The 16,173-nt window shown below is 45.1% G+C and overlaps 2 protein-coding genes across 4 annotated transcripts in view; both read left to right on the top strand.

Moving 5' to 3' along the window:
* The first annotated feature begins 852 nt into the window (after positions 1–852).
* Positions 853–7,561, top strand: LOC111855181 (dual specificity protein kinase CLK4-like). Of its 3 annotated transcripts, none has more exons than XM_023833964.2 (13): positions 853–997; positions 1,501–1,631; positions 2,239–2,455; positions 3,094–3,184; positions 3,520–3,586; positions 3,672–3,788; positions 3,882–4,048; positions 6,189–6,283; positions 6,377–6,542; positions 6,631–6,713; positions 6,792–6,871; positions 6,963–7,053; positions 7,160–7,561. In XM_023833964.2, the coding sequence occupies exons 1-13, from the start codon at positions 977–979 to the stop codon at positions 7,307–7,309; spliced, it is 1,476 nt and encodes a 491-aa protein (XP_023689732.1). In that variant the 5' UTR covers positions 853–976; the 3' UTR covers positions 7,310–7,561. The 3 variants fall into 3 exon arrangements, with proteins under 3 accessions (XP_023689732.1, XP_023689733.1, XP_023689731.1); XM_023833965.2 differs by having other exon boundaries at positions 1,501–1,661; positions 6,413–6,542; XM_023833963.2 differs by having other exon boundaries at positions 1,501–1,661.
* Positions 7,562–9,287: 1,726 nt separating this feature from the next.
* col23a1a (collagen type XXIII alpha 1 chain a) overlaps positions 9,288–16,173 on the top strand; it is a 120,766-nt gene continuing 113,880 nt past the window's right edge. Inside the window, exons 1-2 of the mRNA XM_072717289.1 lie at positions 9,288–9,952; positions 11,143–11,212. Of these exons, the coding sequence (XP_072573390.1) occupies positions 9,665–9,952; positions 11,143–11,212 (358 nt within the window). The 5' untranslated portion in view covers positions 9,288–9,664. The remainder of the gene's footprint in view (positions 9,953–11,142; positions 11,213–16,173) is intronic.

Raw genomic sequence — 16,173 nt, 5'->3', positions numbered from 1 at the left:
CACAACATATTCCACCGCGTCATTGTTTATTTAACAGAAATTAAGCCAAAATGGAGAAGCCATGTGTGACAAACTAAGCACACCCCATGATTCAGTAGCTTCTCGAACCACCTTTCGCAGCAATAACTTGAAGTGATCATTTTCTATGTGACTTCATCAGTCTCACATCGTTCTGGAAGAATTCTGGCCCACTCTTCTTTACAACGTTGCTTCAGTTCATTGAGGTTTGTGGCCATTCGTTTATACACGGCTCCCATAAGGTCCCGCCACAGCCTTTCAGTCGGGTTGAGGTCTGGACTTTGACTGGGCCATTGCAACACCTTTATATATTTCTTTTTCAGTCATTCTGTTGTAGATCTGCTGGAAAGATTGTCCTGTTGCATGACCCAATTTTGGCCAAGCTTTAGCTGTCGGACAGATGGCTTCACATTTGACTCTACGATATTGGTATACAGAAGAGTTCATGGTTTACCCAATGACTGCCAGGTGCCCAGGTCCTGTGGCTGGAAAACAAGCCCAAATCATCACCCCTCCACCACCGTGCTTGACGGTTGGTATGAGGTGTTTGTGCTGATATGCTGTGTTTTGTTTTCACCAAGCATGGTACTGTGCATTAATACCAAACATCTCCACTTTGGTCTCGTCCGTCCAGAGTTCCAGAAGTCTTGTGGTTCGTTCATATGCAATTTTGCAAACCGAAACTGTGCTGGCATGTTCTTTTTAGAGAGATGAGGGTTTATTTTGGTTATTATGGCGTACTATACTGCAGATCATGAATTGTGCTTTTGTTAAACTACACTTCCCTTTCGGCAACGTCATCTTGTCGACGATCACCAATCCACAGACGACTTCCGGCCTTCGGCGTGTTTTTCCACCGAAAGCTCGAGAAGACGGTCGCCATTTTGAGACTGTCTAAAGGCGAGTGAGTGCTGTTATTTTGTATCGTCAGGAAAATAAGGATTGTTTGCTCTTTGGTATGCTTCATCCCTTACTAGAGGTATGATCATCCGACTCTATTAAATTGTGAGACCTAAATGTTAATATAATTTTGTATTTAATAAAAGAAAATACTTGTTTCTCCGTTGCTTAAATGCACAGTATCATCCGACAATATGAGAACAAAAGGCTGTGCGAGCTGGTTAAATATTTCGATAGTTATGTACCTGAAAGATTATCAGTTGATGGACCAACACGGAGCTGTGCTTTATTTAGCGCTCAAACCTAAATGCAGATCGTCTTTGTTTAAAATGGGATTTTATGCTAGCATTGTTTAGCTCGTTACGCGGGACTTGTGCCGTCAGATTTCAAATGCCGCCTCTCATGTCTCATCTTGACGCATTTATTTTAAACACGTCGGTTGGCTTCACTAAATTCGGGTTATTGAATCAGTGTCCCCTTGATCTTGTTATACTTGGCTGTTTTGCGCTGTGGTAAATAAACCGCAGGGTTTGGGCGCATAATTCGGGGTATTTTCTTTATTTTTGTGGCTCCCTTTGCCAGATGCGCCAGTCGAGGCGGATGGCTTCTCCGGGCCGCTGGATGCCGGAGCGAAGCTCGGAGGAGAGGCTGGGCAGCCGCAAGCGCCGCCGGCGGGACTCGCACAGTAGCGAGAGGGAGAATAAATCCCGGAGGTACCATCACCACTTTAGAGCCTGCGACGGGTACGGCAACCTTCGCCCGGGTCGTCATTCATCTGTTTACGTGCAAGCAGCACGGGCCTTAGGCGACCAGGCGAGGCAGTGTGTCGATTACTAAAGGCCGAGTCTTTTTTTAGATTATTTTATTTTTAAAATTTTCAACAGTTACAAATTGCAGAGCAAACAAGATTACTCTCTACAGACCAAGGACTCAAGGAGATAAAATGAAGGTAGAGAGAGAGAGAGAAGAAGAAACAACAGAAAACTGTCAGAAGTACATATTACAATAGAGTACATCAGCAAAAGGTTACATAAATTCAACAGACTAAACACAGAGTATGTCCGGATAGCTTTTCTGTTTTTACACACACACACACACACACACACACACACATATATATATATATATATATATATATATATATATATATATATATATTTGAAGATAAATATTTACCTCTCCTTTGAATTGCTCAAATACAGGGTGTTTCCCAAGCCATTTTAAAGGCCGAGCTGTGTGTGTTTATAAATAAGGGAGGTGTACGCGTTTCCCGTTGAACCATCGGTGTGGCGGATCACGTGACTTGCTGCCATTTCTCAGGCATTACCTGGAGACGAAGCCTCTAAGCGACAACTTGGAGGTCAAGGAGCGCAGGCACCGGGAAATCATTGGGGATTTGCCCTGCAAACGGCGAGAGAGGGACAGGGACTGGCACCACTACAGCAAGTCCTCAGGCGTCAGTGTGCGCAGCCGGCGCAGCAGCCATAGGCGCCACCGGGGGCGCCGGCGTAGCCCCTCCCACCGCCGCTCATACTCGGTATGTCATGGTCTGTCTCACCCGGTGTCCGCTGTGTTCGCATGTTAGTCATGCTAAGGCACCTACCCCGTTTATCTATATTATTTTTAGAAACTCAAATGCTAACTGACATTTAACAGTAGCTGTGCATGTGTGTTTTGCTAAATATGGCCATTTTAATGTTAGCATTCTATATAGATCTATCAGTTAAAATCTGTTAGACTGATGCATTGTATAAGTAGAAAGATTGAATTAAGTAGTATATTTCAGATTAGATGCTGTACAAGTATTTTTGGGACTGTACTTAACGCCCTTAAACTTTGGGATATTTCATACAATGAAGTCCACTTAGAAGCTTAACTTGTAAGAGGGAAAGAAATGGGGACAAATAGTATGTTTATGCATATTATTATATTGTGACATTGTTATATTTTTTTGAGAAAGTCACATGTCTGAAAATTTGTTGCCATGTTTTTCTTCTGTAACACAAACTACGTGGGGCCCTGTGCATTTCTCGGGGATGAATTTGAAATTGCTGCTGTGGCCTGGCGCGGTATCTGAATGCCCGAATATCCCCCCCGCTGAATGAATGAATGGCGCGTACTGGTCTGGCCTGGTTCTCGCGGGTTTATGGTGGTGATGCTGGTGACCAATCCCAGAGGAGTCATCGCAGGAAAAGATCCAGGAGTTTTGAGGATGATGAGGAGGGTCATCTGATCTATCACAGTGGACACGTGCTAAAAGCAAGATGTATAGAACATATACCTTTTTTTGTAATTTCTTTTGTTTTGCCAGAAAAGTCTTTGCTAGTTTAATAGGCTAGATGGGGGGCTTTTTATTGACTATATTATAAATGCTTTTATGTTAAATAATTTTAATTGTTGAATTAATACCAGTAAAAGCTAGCTTACCATATTATACATTTGATTTGTAAGACTAGTTTGTATTCTGTACCTCTTCCAGTATAATGCTAAGTCTATTTATGTAGCTAATTTAAACTCTACTACTAGACTTTGTATTTGATCTTCATGTTGTGTTGCATGAGCCCCGTTTGTGGTTTTAACTGCCATTCTTTATTCCTGTAGATGAGATTGTGTGCACTTTAGGAGAGGGGGCCTTTGGAAAAGTGGTAGAATGCATCGACCGTTCAAAGTAAGTTTTAGGGGGTTCTGCTTGACCTGGCCGCATCTCCCTGGTCTCCTGCCTTCCAGTTCCCACAATGTGTCTGTTGTTGCAGGGGTGGTGCTCGAGTGGCCCTGAAGATAATTAAAAATATTGATCGTTATCGAGATGCAGCTCTGTCTGAGGTTGAGGTGTTGGAGCAGATGAACTCCCTTGACTATGACAGGAAATAGTAAGTACCTCGCCTTCCCGTCAATCTTGGGAACACTGATCATGTCCTAATGGGAGAGCCGCCTCTTACTTGTTAATATTCTCTTCCCTGCAGTGCATGTGTGCGGATGTTGGACTGGTTTGACCACCATGGGCACATTTGCATTGTGTTCGAACTGCTAGGTCTGAGCACCTATGACTTCCTTAAGGAAAATAGCTTTCTACCATTTCCTGTGGATCAGATCAGGAAGATGACTTACCAGATTATCAGAGCTGTGCACTGTGAGTACTGACATGAATAATTACCTGTTTGAAACATTACAGTACCAGGGCTAGACATAAGCCGCGGCACCGCGGCCAATGGCCGTCGTGCCTTTCAAAATTGGCCGCACGCCTCCTCAAAATTGAAGTACCTTACGGCCAAGATTGGCCTGCCTTTAATGTTTGTCTGACCGTATGCCCCCTTTTTACCGAAAGTAACGTTCATTACACAAAAGACTTGCGCACGACACGGTCCACTTTACCTCGTCAACAATCGATGCATCTGTACTGAACCCGAACCCAACCTAAGATACGAGAAACGAGGTCGACCCGCACATCTCGTAATTCCCAACTACTGAATGAACCGCAATGAATTCTGGACTAATACGATAATGTGTTCGTCGCATGATTGGCTGGTACGGTATGTATCATCGTGTAGTTGTCGTCTGCTGCTTATGCTGTCACCATGCCTCGCAAAGATCGAGAACGTAAAAGAAGGCAAGCTGAACTCGCGGCTACTGCCGCAAAATGTTGCAAATTATCTACTTTGTTCAGGTAAGTGTCAGATGGTGTTGTAAAAAAACATTTGCCGAGGCAGAGCAGATTTGACTCAGAGAAGTACCAAGCTCTGCTGGGAGGATATAGGACTGGTAGCGTGCAGTGTGCAAAAAACGAACGTCAAGTCAATTGTCATGTACTGTACACTAAAAGAATACGGGTGTTCTGAGCAAACAAATACAAAAATATTGACGGCTCCTTTATTGTTGGATTTTGTTTTTTGAAATAAAGCTATATATATATATATATTCATTCTGTCTCAAATCGAAGGTCGTATTGCGTAGGTTGTCTAAACTTGGTAATTACAGTAATTGGTAATTAGTGACTCAGTATTGGCCCAATGCCTTTTTGGAAAGTTTCTGCTTTTTTGAAAATTAAAAAAATGCATCCTTTATGGAAATAAAATTCCTCCACAAGGCCCGAGGTGTCCTATGAAATTTAAATAAATGAAAAAAAACATTTTTTCAAATTAAAATTTTTAATTTGTCAATGACTTCACAAAAAACAATACCACTGCACACTAGCTAATTTACTCCAGATTTTGGCCTTGTGACAACAGGCTTAATGGCCAAAAAAATATGAATAGCCAAGGCCAAAGTGGCTGTGCCCTCCTAAATCCTTATGTCTAGCCCTGCAGTACTTTTAGAGCTGGGCGATATGGCCTAAAAATAAAATCTTTTTCACAGTAAATCCGATTTTCGATTTTAATCGACTTTCCCCTCCCCTACTCAAAATCAAACTACAGATGGCAAATAAATGGTTCAAAACAAGTTTTAACTTTATTTTATGCACTTTAACTCTAAAGTGCAATCTGACAAGCCAAAAAAGATGCTTGTGAGATGGCAGACCACTCCATTGTAAACACTTTTAGAAACTTGTAAAAACTTTTATCATGTTAATGAATCCCGGCTTTTCCACAGTATGTATGAGCACCATGTCTTTTGCAATATACATCGCGAGAGCGGTTTTTATCGTCTTCCACCGTGCGCCATTCTTATCATATGGCACACAGTTCGAAAACGTGTCAGGGACGGTTGCTTGCTTAACTTTGGATGTTGTAATGCTGCTGTGTGTATTTTCATTTCACTGGGAGCTGCACTTCTCCCACTCCGCTGCGTGCCTCTGCTTTAGGTGCTGGAATACATTTGTCGTGCTGCTTCCTTTGGTTGCAACAGTTTTTAAACATACTTTGCAACGAGGACTTGTTTGGTCTGTGTCCGACGGCGCAAAACCGAACCATTGCCCTGTTGTTTGTGAATCCGCTACAGTGTTTGGGTGCGGCGCGCTAATGTACCCGTGAAGAACGGTGCGTCGCATTAGTTCCGCTTTTGGCGCTCGCGTGTAAAGTAATAAAATCGATTTTCATAAAAATACATCGTCCTGAACTGTACATTCGAATTAATCTGTAAAATCCGATTTATCGCCCACCTCTAAGTACTTTTAATTGGTTAATGTTTGCTTTGCCCGTTTTCAGATTTTCTCTGTAGGTAGTTTTGTATGGAGAGATGGTTATACGTTTTTGAAGTTAACATTGTAGGTTTTGCCTTCTTAAACCGCCATTTTATTTGTTAATGTAATATCTGTCTGTATTTTCTCCTCTAAGTTCTCCATCGGAACAAATTAACTCACACTGACCTGAAACCGGAGAATATTCTCTTTGTGAATTCTGAATACTCAATGGACTACAATGTCAAAATGGTGAGATACTGAACAGTCCCGTTGATTCTAACAGTCTCTAATGTTTTTGCCCGGCTAAATCCATTCCCCCTTTGTCCACTTTCTCATGCTAAGGCATCTACTGCATCAATATCCTTCTTTCAAATCCAGAAACGAGATGAGCGGACCTTGAAAAAGCCAGACGTGAAGGTGGTAGACTTTGGAAATGCCACGTATGAACACGAGCACCATACTTCTGTGGTGTCAACCCGACATTACAGAGCACCAGAGGTCATACTTGGTGAGTTTGCTCAGTATTACACCACCTGTTTGTATGCATGTTTGTTTGGGGTGTTTCCCTAGTAAACAAAAGGAACCTGTCTTCTCAGACTTGGGCTGGAATCATTCGTGTGATGTCTGGAGTCTGGGCTGCATTTTCCTTGAGTATTACCTTGGAGTAACGGTGTTCCAGGTGAGCCCTCTAGTGTTGGGAAGCAGTACTGATTATCTGCTGCTGTGCTCCTGTGGTTAACATACTTTGGTCCTGCAGACTCACGACAGCAAGGAACATCTGGCCATGATGGAGAGAGTTCTGGGTCCGATACCTGCCCATCTTCTCCAGAAAACCAGGTGTGTTTGGTGCTGTTGATATTCAGTGGGAGCTTTTAGGAAGGCATCTTATGACGGAACATCACTGACCTGCGGTTCTGCGGTCTTGCAGGAAGCAGCGATATGTTCGTGACGGAGAGCTGGACTGGGATGAACAGAGCTCCTCAGGCCGATACGTGAGGAAGCACTGCAGGCCACTAAGGGTCAGTTCACTGGAGACTACAGGGATTAAATGAGTGTTTTGTGGAGCTAAAACCCGTCCTCTAAAATCAATTCCAGAAAATAATCTGTATTTATGGTTCGTCATAGCAATACATGGCCTCGAAGAGCTCTGAACACGAGCAGCTGTTTGACCTCATTCAGAAGATGTTGGAATACGACGTGTCCAAGAGAATCACCCTGGAGGACGCCATGAAGCACCCGTTTTTTGAGCCCCTAAGGAAAGGGAAAAGAAAGTGACCAGTCGCCAGTTGCTCATAACCCTTGCTTGACTCTCCGGGGGAGATTTTTGCAGACTGTATCAGTCCACGTTTGGTTCATCCTAATGTTGAATGTGTTAATGTAGCATTTTGCCAGGGAAATCAGTTATTCAAATCTTTTACAGTGTAATTTATAGCTCTTAGATGTGGGTGTGTTTTCCGTTTAATGTCGACATTTTTGTACTCTTCAAAATACTGTATGGTTGATTAAATAAAATTAACATGAAGAGAATGCTGTTGGTCCTCGCTGTTACGCACGCATGCACCAGGGGGCGGTAGAGTACTTTGCTCCGAAGGAAAGATGTCTTCTAGCATGACGAGATTAATGATTTGACGTCAGATGAAATTGCTGGCGCACTTAGGTGGACACTCTCCACCGATGCTGTAAATATAACTTGGCGACAGACAAAAACTGTGAAGACCTTTATTCGTGGCGGAGTTTCTGCGGTGAAGCGCATAATGTTGCCATATTAAATTCCTCTGCTGGTAATGGAAAAGGTCACAAGTCGTGGTATACAGCTGGCCAGAAGATGCCGAAAGTTGTATGAGCTACTGTCCGTTATTACGTGTAAGTACCCTGGGAGACAAGTGTGATTCAGTTTAAGGGGCTGAGTTTCAGGCCCCGAAGGGTGACTGACATCACATCTTGGACTAGTTTAGCTCCTCTGACTGGTAGATCTCACGCTACTATTTTATCGCTTTCGCTGTCCCCTTGAGAAGATGTGTAGAGACTCCCGGCTTTTATTCTCACTTATTCCAAAGGAAAATAACGCAAAGACGTGCTATTGTAGCCGAAGCTGATTTATTTTGCTATCAAACTCATAACAGCGCTAAAGATCTGCGTATGAAATCGATTTAGTCACAAACACAGAAGTGTTACGGGAACCAGGGACTTATTGCTTTGCCAAATGTAGAACATTCTGGTGGTGTCGTTAAAGCCTTAATTGCTTTCCTACGATGATATTAAAATACCACGAATTATGTTTCCTCTACACAAATTTTTAAATAAAAAATAGATGTAAAATATACCGAGATAATTAGAATATCTTGCGCTCTGTACTGCATGTGTTTCCCGAAAATGAAACCGTTTACGGTTTAAGTAATGTAATTGGTATTATAAAGCTTACGGTAGTTTAATAATGTCCATCTTTAGCAGTTGTTGGTGCCACAATGTCATTAAACCGTAATAAAATTACAAAAGGGGATTGATTAATTAGTTTTAAAAATTAAGTAGGCCTATGTTCAGCACCAAGGACAGAAAATAGCCAAATGCTTCGAGATGAAATCGTTCTATTTTGTCCAGCACTTAAAACAAGGTCAGAATTAACTAGAATAATTCAGCTTTGGATTTTTAAAATGATCACTTCTGTCATTGTTCCACTTAATATTAATTCCGTCACATCCATTCAGTAATCAATGAATCTGTTTGTCCATCCTTTCCGTGCTCAGTGTGTAACGCCATTAATTTAGATGTATGTTTTCATTTACATGTCCTTTTCGATATCAATTGGCGTAATAATGGTCAATTTGCGAAAAACCTGCAGGGGGAACGTTAGTGATAAAGAGCCATTTGGTTTGCCGTTATCTTTCGGCGGATGCAGGCATGACATAGCGGGGGTTAAACCACAAACAAAATAGCAAGGGAATCTTGCATAACCAACAATACTTTTATTGGATTGCTCCCTTTTTGGAAAATGACAATTAAAATATGTTTTCGTTATATCTGCGAAAACACGAGAAGTAGCTTAAATCATGCTTACCGGGTTGTTGAAATAATTAGGCTATATATATTCATAACCAGCCAGTTGTTACGTATTAATCACAGTTTCTAATTTAATTGCACGGCTGAGGAGTACATAAAGAACAGAATAAGTTTTTTAAACGCTTGTCAGCCTCATAATTGTCTCCGTAAAGTATCGTAAATAACTAAGCGCAGCTCTGCCTTTAGTCTTTACCCACGTGGTTACTGGGGCGGGCGCATCAGCCCCAACTTTGAATCAAGTAACTCGCAACTGAGGTCCGCTCGCTATAAGCAGAATAACCTGAGTGTCCTGGTGCGACTGCAGTCAGCTGCAATATTCGTTTTTTACAGTCGGTGCGAGGAGCGATCAGTGTGCATTGCTCTCATAAATACAAAAGATCTGAAAACTTTACACCTCTATTTTTTTTTACTTTTTTGTTTTATTAAGGAGCATTCTGTCCGGGGATTGTTTTGTGGCCATTGGCAAAAAAAAGCAAAAAGTGTCACACTCTTTAAATGTGAGGAAACTTTTACTCAGTAGCTTCAACAAGTGATTTTTTACCAGAAGCTGCCTGAATCCAAGAACTCTCGAGAATGGCCTCTGCGGAAAACACTACAGATTACAAGCCATTATTTGGCCGAAGTAACCCTCGATCTCTGGTTTTCAGCTTTTTGTTGACCATGCCGACAGTCGTGTGCTTCACGCTGTCTCTGACTTCGATCGTAATTTGCGTTTTGATGACTTCCAAAACGTCCCAGCTAGAACTTCGCTTGCACGCCTTAGAGATGGAGAAAGCGCTGTCCCCAGAAACCCCTTTTCTGGGCAAATATGGGGATGTAGTACCTGGACTTCGGGACACGATTGAGAAACTTGTTGAAGAGGTAGGTGAATTAATGTGCATGTCAAAGATGACGAGCACCTACTTTTACATCAAGATTTTGGCGTTACGTTTACAAGCTTATTAAAACGCCACTGCACACATTTTCCCACGATTAATACGCAAATTAAAAACAAAGAACATCACTTAACAGCTGTATCTTTTTTGTAAAGATTGCGCAAGTTGGCCTATATATTAGCATGATTTATTTATCGGTATTTCTGAGTGAAGAGCCCTAGTCCTGTCATTTAGTCGGAAACGATGCATTCAAGGTTTCAATGTCATTGAGTGACACGCTCGTGTAATTACACAGCTGTTCTAAAGGTTAGCATAGTTATCTTTGTAAGTTAACAAATTCTGAAATATCACAATTATGTGAGAAGTAAGCGTTACTGAGCTTGAAGTTGTCCGGTGAAACGTAATTAATGGTTGTTTTTCACGCATCAGTGCAATCTAGATTAGTTTGTTGCAAAATTAATGAACGTGTCCTTTAATGGGTTTCTCGGGATTTAGCAAATGTGTTCAGCCCTTTTTTTAAAAGCTAAAAGTTCATATCTTGTGAAATCCGGGCGTAATTGAGCGCAGCGCTTGCTCAGTTCTGACAGTGCATTCAGTTTGGATTGAATGAGGTTCGCTTTAATGGTTGTTATTTAAAAACATAATTTAATACTAAGTTCAACAAGTAGCACAGGGACCTGTTTTTTCATGTAAAATGACAAGAAACAGATTTATCCAAAACAAAGTTTCAACTCTTTGAAAGTAACATATGGGTCATCTTAAAAAAAACGCCTGTAATTTTAGTATGACTAGGGAAGCGGTATGTTAGGCTAATCGCATTTTATTTTCACAAATATATATATATATATATATATATATATATATATATATATATAACGTCGATAATGTATGATACTGAGAACATAATTAAATCAATGCTTTATTTGCAGGCGCTATATATGGTTCACTAGCCTGTAACCCATAGATTGCATGCTCGGTTTTATTTAAAAGTTTTTGCCGCGTGCCAATTTATATAATTTGCCGAAATATTGCAGGTAGTACGGCTATAATTCGCAAGTCCGCTCCAGCGTTCCATCGGGCTTCCTGCACGCCCGAACAAACCCAAAGGAGCATGAGACTTTACATGCGCCTCCTCACTCTTTCCCTCCCTCTCTCTCCCTCTCATTGGCTCCTCAGAGGCTGAGCGAAGCCCAGCCGAAGCAGCGCACGGCCAGAGAAGCGGTGCAGCCCTGCTCCTGCCCGCCAGGTGCGTCGCGGCGCCGCGTCCTTGCCGGCCCCGGGCCGTCAGCACCGGGCACACACCTCAATGTCTGCTCATTTCTTTCTTTCTTTCTTTCTATCAAAAACTATATTTTGCTTTGGTAGTACCTGTGTAGAAATCTCAGAGGATCCATCAAGGCGTCATTTATCTTTCAAACACATACCGATTTAATTTTGGATATATTAACGGACTAAAAGTGTGGAGGAGCGGGGGACTGCTGCCGGGGGGCATTTGTCGGCTATATCCGTGTTTTTCTCAATCTCTGAATTAGTTTTCGACGCAATGCCGATAGTGCAGGATTTAGAAAGTAAGGTTGGCTTTTATAAATCTACACAGAAACGCGAACAAGAACTGTTACTGGTTCACACGTCCCTTTTCCAGAGTACGGGTGAAAATAATATTGGTTACAGAACAGCTTTATGAACGTATTTCATTTTGCATTATTAAGGTCATATGCAATAATGGGATTTTGGTCCTTCCATGGCTGCAACAATGCGGGCTGCGTCTGTTCTCGCGTTACTTTCCCGACTTGTGCACAGCATAAACCCCACGCTTGACGCAGGGTGGCGTCCGCCGCGATCGGGAGCGCAAAGCAAGCCGTAGGCTTCTGTATCTGACATGCTTGTCTTCGCGTCTCTCCCAGGCAGAGGCCACACTGCTGTTTCTCCCCCTCATGCCAGTAGGACCACTGACAATTGCATCACAATTACTCTTTTGTTTCTGCCGAAGACTTGCTCGTTTTGAGCCAAGAAAACGAACAGCAAAAAATTCCCTTTAAAGTCTTTTATGAAACGTCTGTTTAGCCATTTGCAGGAACCGCTTATCCAAAGTGGTGCAGTGGGGGTCCATCCCAGATCCCCCCCTTGACAGGAGGCTGCTGAATCCCTGGACACTAGACCGGGGGGGTACTATGGATAGGATGAGATTTTTTCGGTTTTCTCTGTCCTCTTTGCTCATCTCCCTGTCCTTTCTTGGTTATCTGCTGGCGACGGCTGACTGTGCAGCCTGGCCCCTCGATCTGGAAACTCAAACTCCCTGAACTTGTTGGCCGGCAGCAGGAGCTGTGAAGCGTGAGCTTGGCCCAGCCTGACCCCCAGCTCACTGCCCTTGTTAGGATTTACATTCACCCTGAGCAATGGTGTTTCCGTTTGCCCCCCCTCCGTCCACTGGATGGATTTTGAACCCCCATGATGCATCAGGACGGCATAACTCTTTGGTAGGGTTAGTGTGTGTTTTGGCAGCTTTGGGGTGTGGGGGGGCGGCACCTGTGCCTCCGTAGCAGTAATGAGGTTCTGCTCACGTTGTGGGATGTATCCCGGCTTGTTGAAGAGAGATTTAAGGCTCCACATTTACTTCTCCAGCGAAGGTGTGACTCTTTACCCCAGGTAGACCGGACAGCACTGGTTACGACCTGCCTGTTACAGTCTGCTCATCGATTGGCTCCATGTTTTTGGCTAGTTTTCTGGGCTTGTGAGACATAACAGCTGTGTGTCGTTGCACCCATCTGTGTTGTTTGCATTTCCATTCGTGATGATGGGTAAAACACCCATAATCCCCAGCTTCATCTGCCTGCAGCAATTTCGTGAATTTGGCTCTTTTCTTGGGAAATTAAATAGGCCCTGGGACACTCAGGAATCTCGCAGACGTGATGCACCTGTATTTTGTTCAGACTGAAGCGGACCTTTCGGCCAAGGACCAATAATTAGAGGCACAGAAAGGCCCCAGAGTGACCCGTGTTTATCCAAAATGCGTGTTCATCTTGGGTGCATGCCCCGCCAGGTCAGATGCGAGGGCCCTCCATTACGTCACGACGGGGAATCTGATCGCTGTGGTGTACACACTAGAGCTGTCAGAGTGTTCGTTTGAGATGTGCCTCTTTGAAATGCCGAGGGAGGCACCTTAGCACACGTCTTTGTAAAGCGAGACGCTCTTTCCATTTAGGAGCTGCAGGAGCTACCCGACACCCAAGGCGTGCGGTACTGGCTGGAGGCAGGATCAGAAGGGAATGGTATTTTTGTTATGGGAACAGATGGGGCTGCAGTCCTTACTTCAGTGATCCCCAATGTCTCCCCCTAGAGGTCAAGACTGAAATTGCAGGTTGGTGTCTGGAGCATAGTGTCCAAGTGAGGTTTGCCAAAGGGAGCAGGGATGCTTAAAAAGGCTAGTAAAAGACAAAACAACTTATTTTGGGCATAAAGTAAGTTCACAACAACAGATTTACTTGGGTATTTTTTAAATGGTTTCTTGTGAATTTTAGTTCATCTTGATTATATTAAGATCAGATGGCAGGACTTTAAATTTGAGCGAACCGAAATGATACTGGCGGATGTCATACGCTTTAAGAATCCAAGAAAACCAACTTGCGGCCGTCTGTTAAAAGAAAGCTTAGGAATCCTGTTTAGCGTCACTCCTGTGTGAAGCCTATTTATAACCCGCTGAAAACTCGGGGTAACACAATAGCTTCAGAGCGTGCCCAGGCCCCGCGCCTGGATTGAGACATACCAGGGGGTGCCATGTGACGTGGGGGTCGAAGGTCACCGGTAACCGCTGGGAACTCCCAGCAGGTCACCTCCATCCGACCCACTTTGATTTCTGAGCTCCTTCCCTAAGTGGATTTTGTGGTCCCCCCCCCTATATGGGACATTATCATTTTAAACTGCCAGCAGTCACTGTAACCCCTTATAATTACTCACACTGTGCCTTGATTTGACTTCCATTATCTTCCTCCTTGTATTTACATCATCAAAGGACCCCCCTCCCCCCACCCCGTTCATCATCACCCATCAATTAAAAAGACCTGTGTAGACAATAGCTCTGCACTCTCACCTGTCCCCTGTGTTGTCCTTTATTACCTTCATTTTGGGGGGGGGGGGGGTGGGATTTTACTGCACGTGTGGGTAACCACAGGTTGCATGCAGTCTTTACCTTTCAGGCAAGGATGTTTCAATATGAGACAGTGCTAACCCCCCCCCCCCCCCCCCCCCAAGGTCAAAGTGGGTCTATTAGACCAGAGAGGGGGCTTCTGAGGCTCATTATTAAAGGGGCCTTTCTGTGTCCCAAAACCGGCACCCCCCCCCCATTAGGCTGACTCTCCTGGGGGCTCAGCGCTGCTCTGCACTGTGACCGGCTGCCTGCTGACCTCACAGGAACTCGCCCCCGGGTCCCCAGCACGGGGCATCCTGTCTACAGCTGGGTCCCGGGTTCATTTAGCCCGCTATGTGTAATTGGACGATTAGGAAGAAATAATATAAAAAAAATACACAAAAACCCCCCCCCCCATACAGAAGTACAAATTGCTGGACGTACGGCTCCCCGAAGCAGCAGGAAATGCACACAAGAACATCCTGACCGCGGCTTCAACTGGAAGTAACAGGCAGTAAAACTCTGTGAGAGTAAATTTCCAGGCCTCTTGATGGGGGGGGTGAGCACCAGCGGTCCCACCGTGGATCTTCCCAAAAAGCTTGGCAGCCACGGGTGGGTGGGTGGGTGGGGGGGGGGGCGGGCGCATGGGCCTGTCTTCCGTCAGTGTCCTTGCTCGACCTCCGGCCGACCCCCCCCCCTGCCGGACGGACCATCACCCTCCCGCCCCGGGGGGGTACAGGAATGCGGGATGAGCTCTGTCCCGGGCTCTGGGGGGGCAGGCAGGTGATAGTTCCCAGGCTCTCTTTGCCGGTGGCTTTCCGCACAAAGACCTTATTACTAAAAGGCCAAAAAGAAAAACAAATTCTGCAGCCAGCATATGGCCACAGGCTGAATGGTACGCGCCCGCACAGAATGGACGGTGTAATGGAGAACACCTCACATTCTTCTCTCATGCCATCCCTATGCCGCCTTCATTGTTGTCCCGGTTGCCATGACAGTGACACATCCCCCCCCACCTCCAGTGGGGCATACAGTAAATGAAGCCTGCGATCGGCGCGTTTCCACACGTGGGTGCCATCGCCCATCCGCCCCCCATCCCGCGAAGCCGCCGCGCTCAGCGTTTCAGGTGTTAGCGATTAGCATGAGCGCCTGGCCACCCCATCTCCCCCAGGGTGATTGAAGCCAGCTGGGGGAGAGCTCGGCGTCAGGGAGCTGTGAACTTTGTCACTTCTGGTGTCTGGGTGGGGGCACGTCAAACACTGGGAACCAGTAGAGGATCATGACTCCCCCTTCCAAAACATACGCACCCACACACGGGCACGCCAGTAAATGCAGGACAAATCCTCCCGATGTTGGTTCTGGTCTGGGGCCAAACAGAGATCCGTCCCGAGTGTCTGTGTACCCTCACCCAGCCAAAGTGGTGGCTTTATAGTATAGTCAGATAACTGACCTACTGTCAGTTGTTTATGAGCCAATCTGGTGCTTGAATTCCCTCCCCCGCCCGTCATTGTGGAGTCTTGGCCCCTCCATCGGCTCTTGCTTAGCTGTCCTCTCGCTACCGTCAGTGATGGACCCCCGTCTCTCTCTTAGAGGAACAGGAGGCCCTGGGTTGTGGGTTTGGTCTGCAGCCCCCAGTCTCCAGTGTGTTTATAGACTTGGCCAGGCTAACCTTCTCTGCCGGGGACAGTCCGTGCCTGTCAGGGGTCCTGCTGAAACGTGGGTGGCCGTGGCGTGTGCCTGTGTGTATTTGGTGGTGGTGTGGGGGTGGTGGTGTGGGGGGGGGGGTATATCCGGTCCCCCTGCTCAGGAGTATACGATGTGGGGAGGCCTGTTCCTTATTAGGTAAGGTTTTTGGTTAACTTGTTCCACTCCCACTCCTGAAATTCGCCAACTTTGTGGACGCTGCCACACTCCTGGATGGGGAAGGACTGCGTGGAAGACAAAATTGGGACCCAGCACGACGGGGGGGGGGGGGGGGGGATTTGGTGCCACGCGATGGGGAGTGATGTCTGCAAGAAGCAGGATGCTGACTTGCCATCATCTCAGGAAAATTCCTCCATTTACACGAGACACGCATTCATGGG

The sequence above is a fragment of the Paramormyrops kingsleyae genome, chromosome 10 (genome assembly GCF_048594095.1).
Source record: "Paramormyrops kingsleyae isolate MSU_618 chromosome 10, PKINGS_0.4, whole genome shotgun sequence".
Lineage (NCBI taxonomy): Eukaryota > Metazoa > Chordata > Actinopteri > Osteoglossiformes > Mormyridae > Paramormyrops > Paramormyrops kingsleyae.
This window is presented reverse-complemented; position numbering and strand designations above follow the sequence as displayed.

Excerpts from the sequence above, each read along its gene's own strand:
- LOC111855181 (XM_023833963.2), top strand. The coding sequence starts at position 977 with ATGCTTCATCCCTTACTAGAG. Across the intron at positions 4,049-6,188 it reads GATTATCAGAGCTGTGCACT|TTCTCCATCGGAACAAATTA; the intron begins GTGAGTACTGAC and ends TTCTCCTCTAAG. Across the intron at positions 6,714-6,791 it reads TTGGAGTAACGGTGTTCCAG|ACTCACGACAGCAAGGAACA; the intron begins GTGAGCCCTCTA and ends TTGGTCCTGCAG.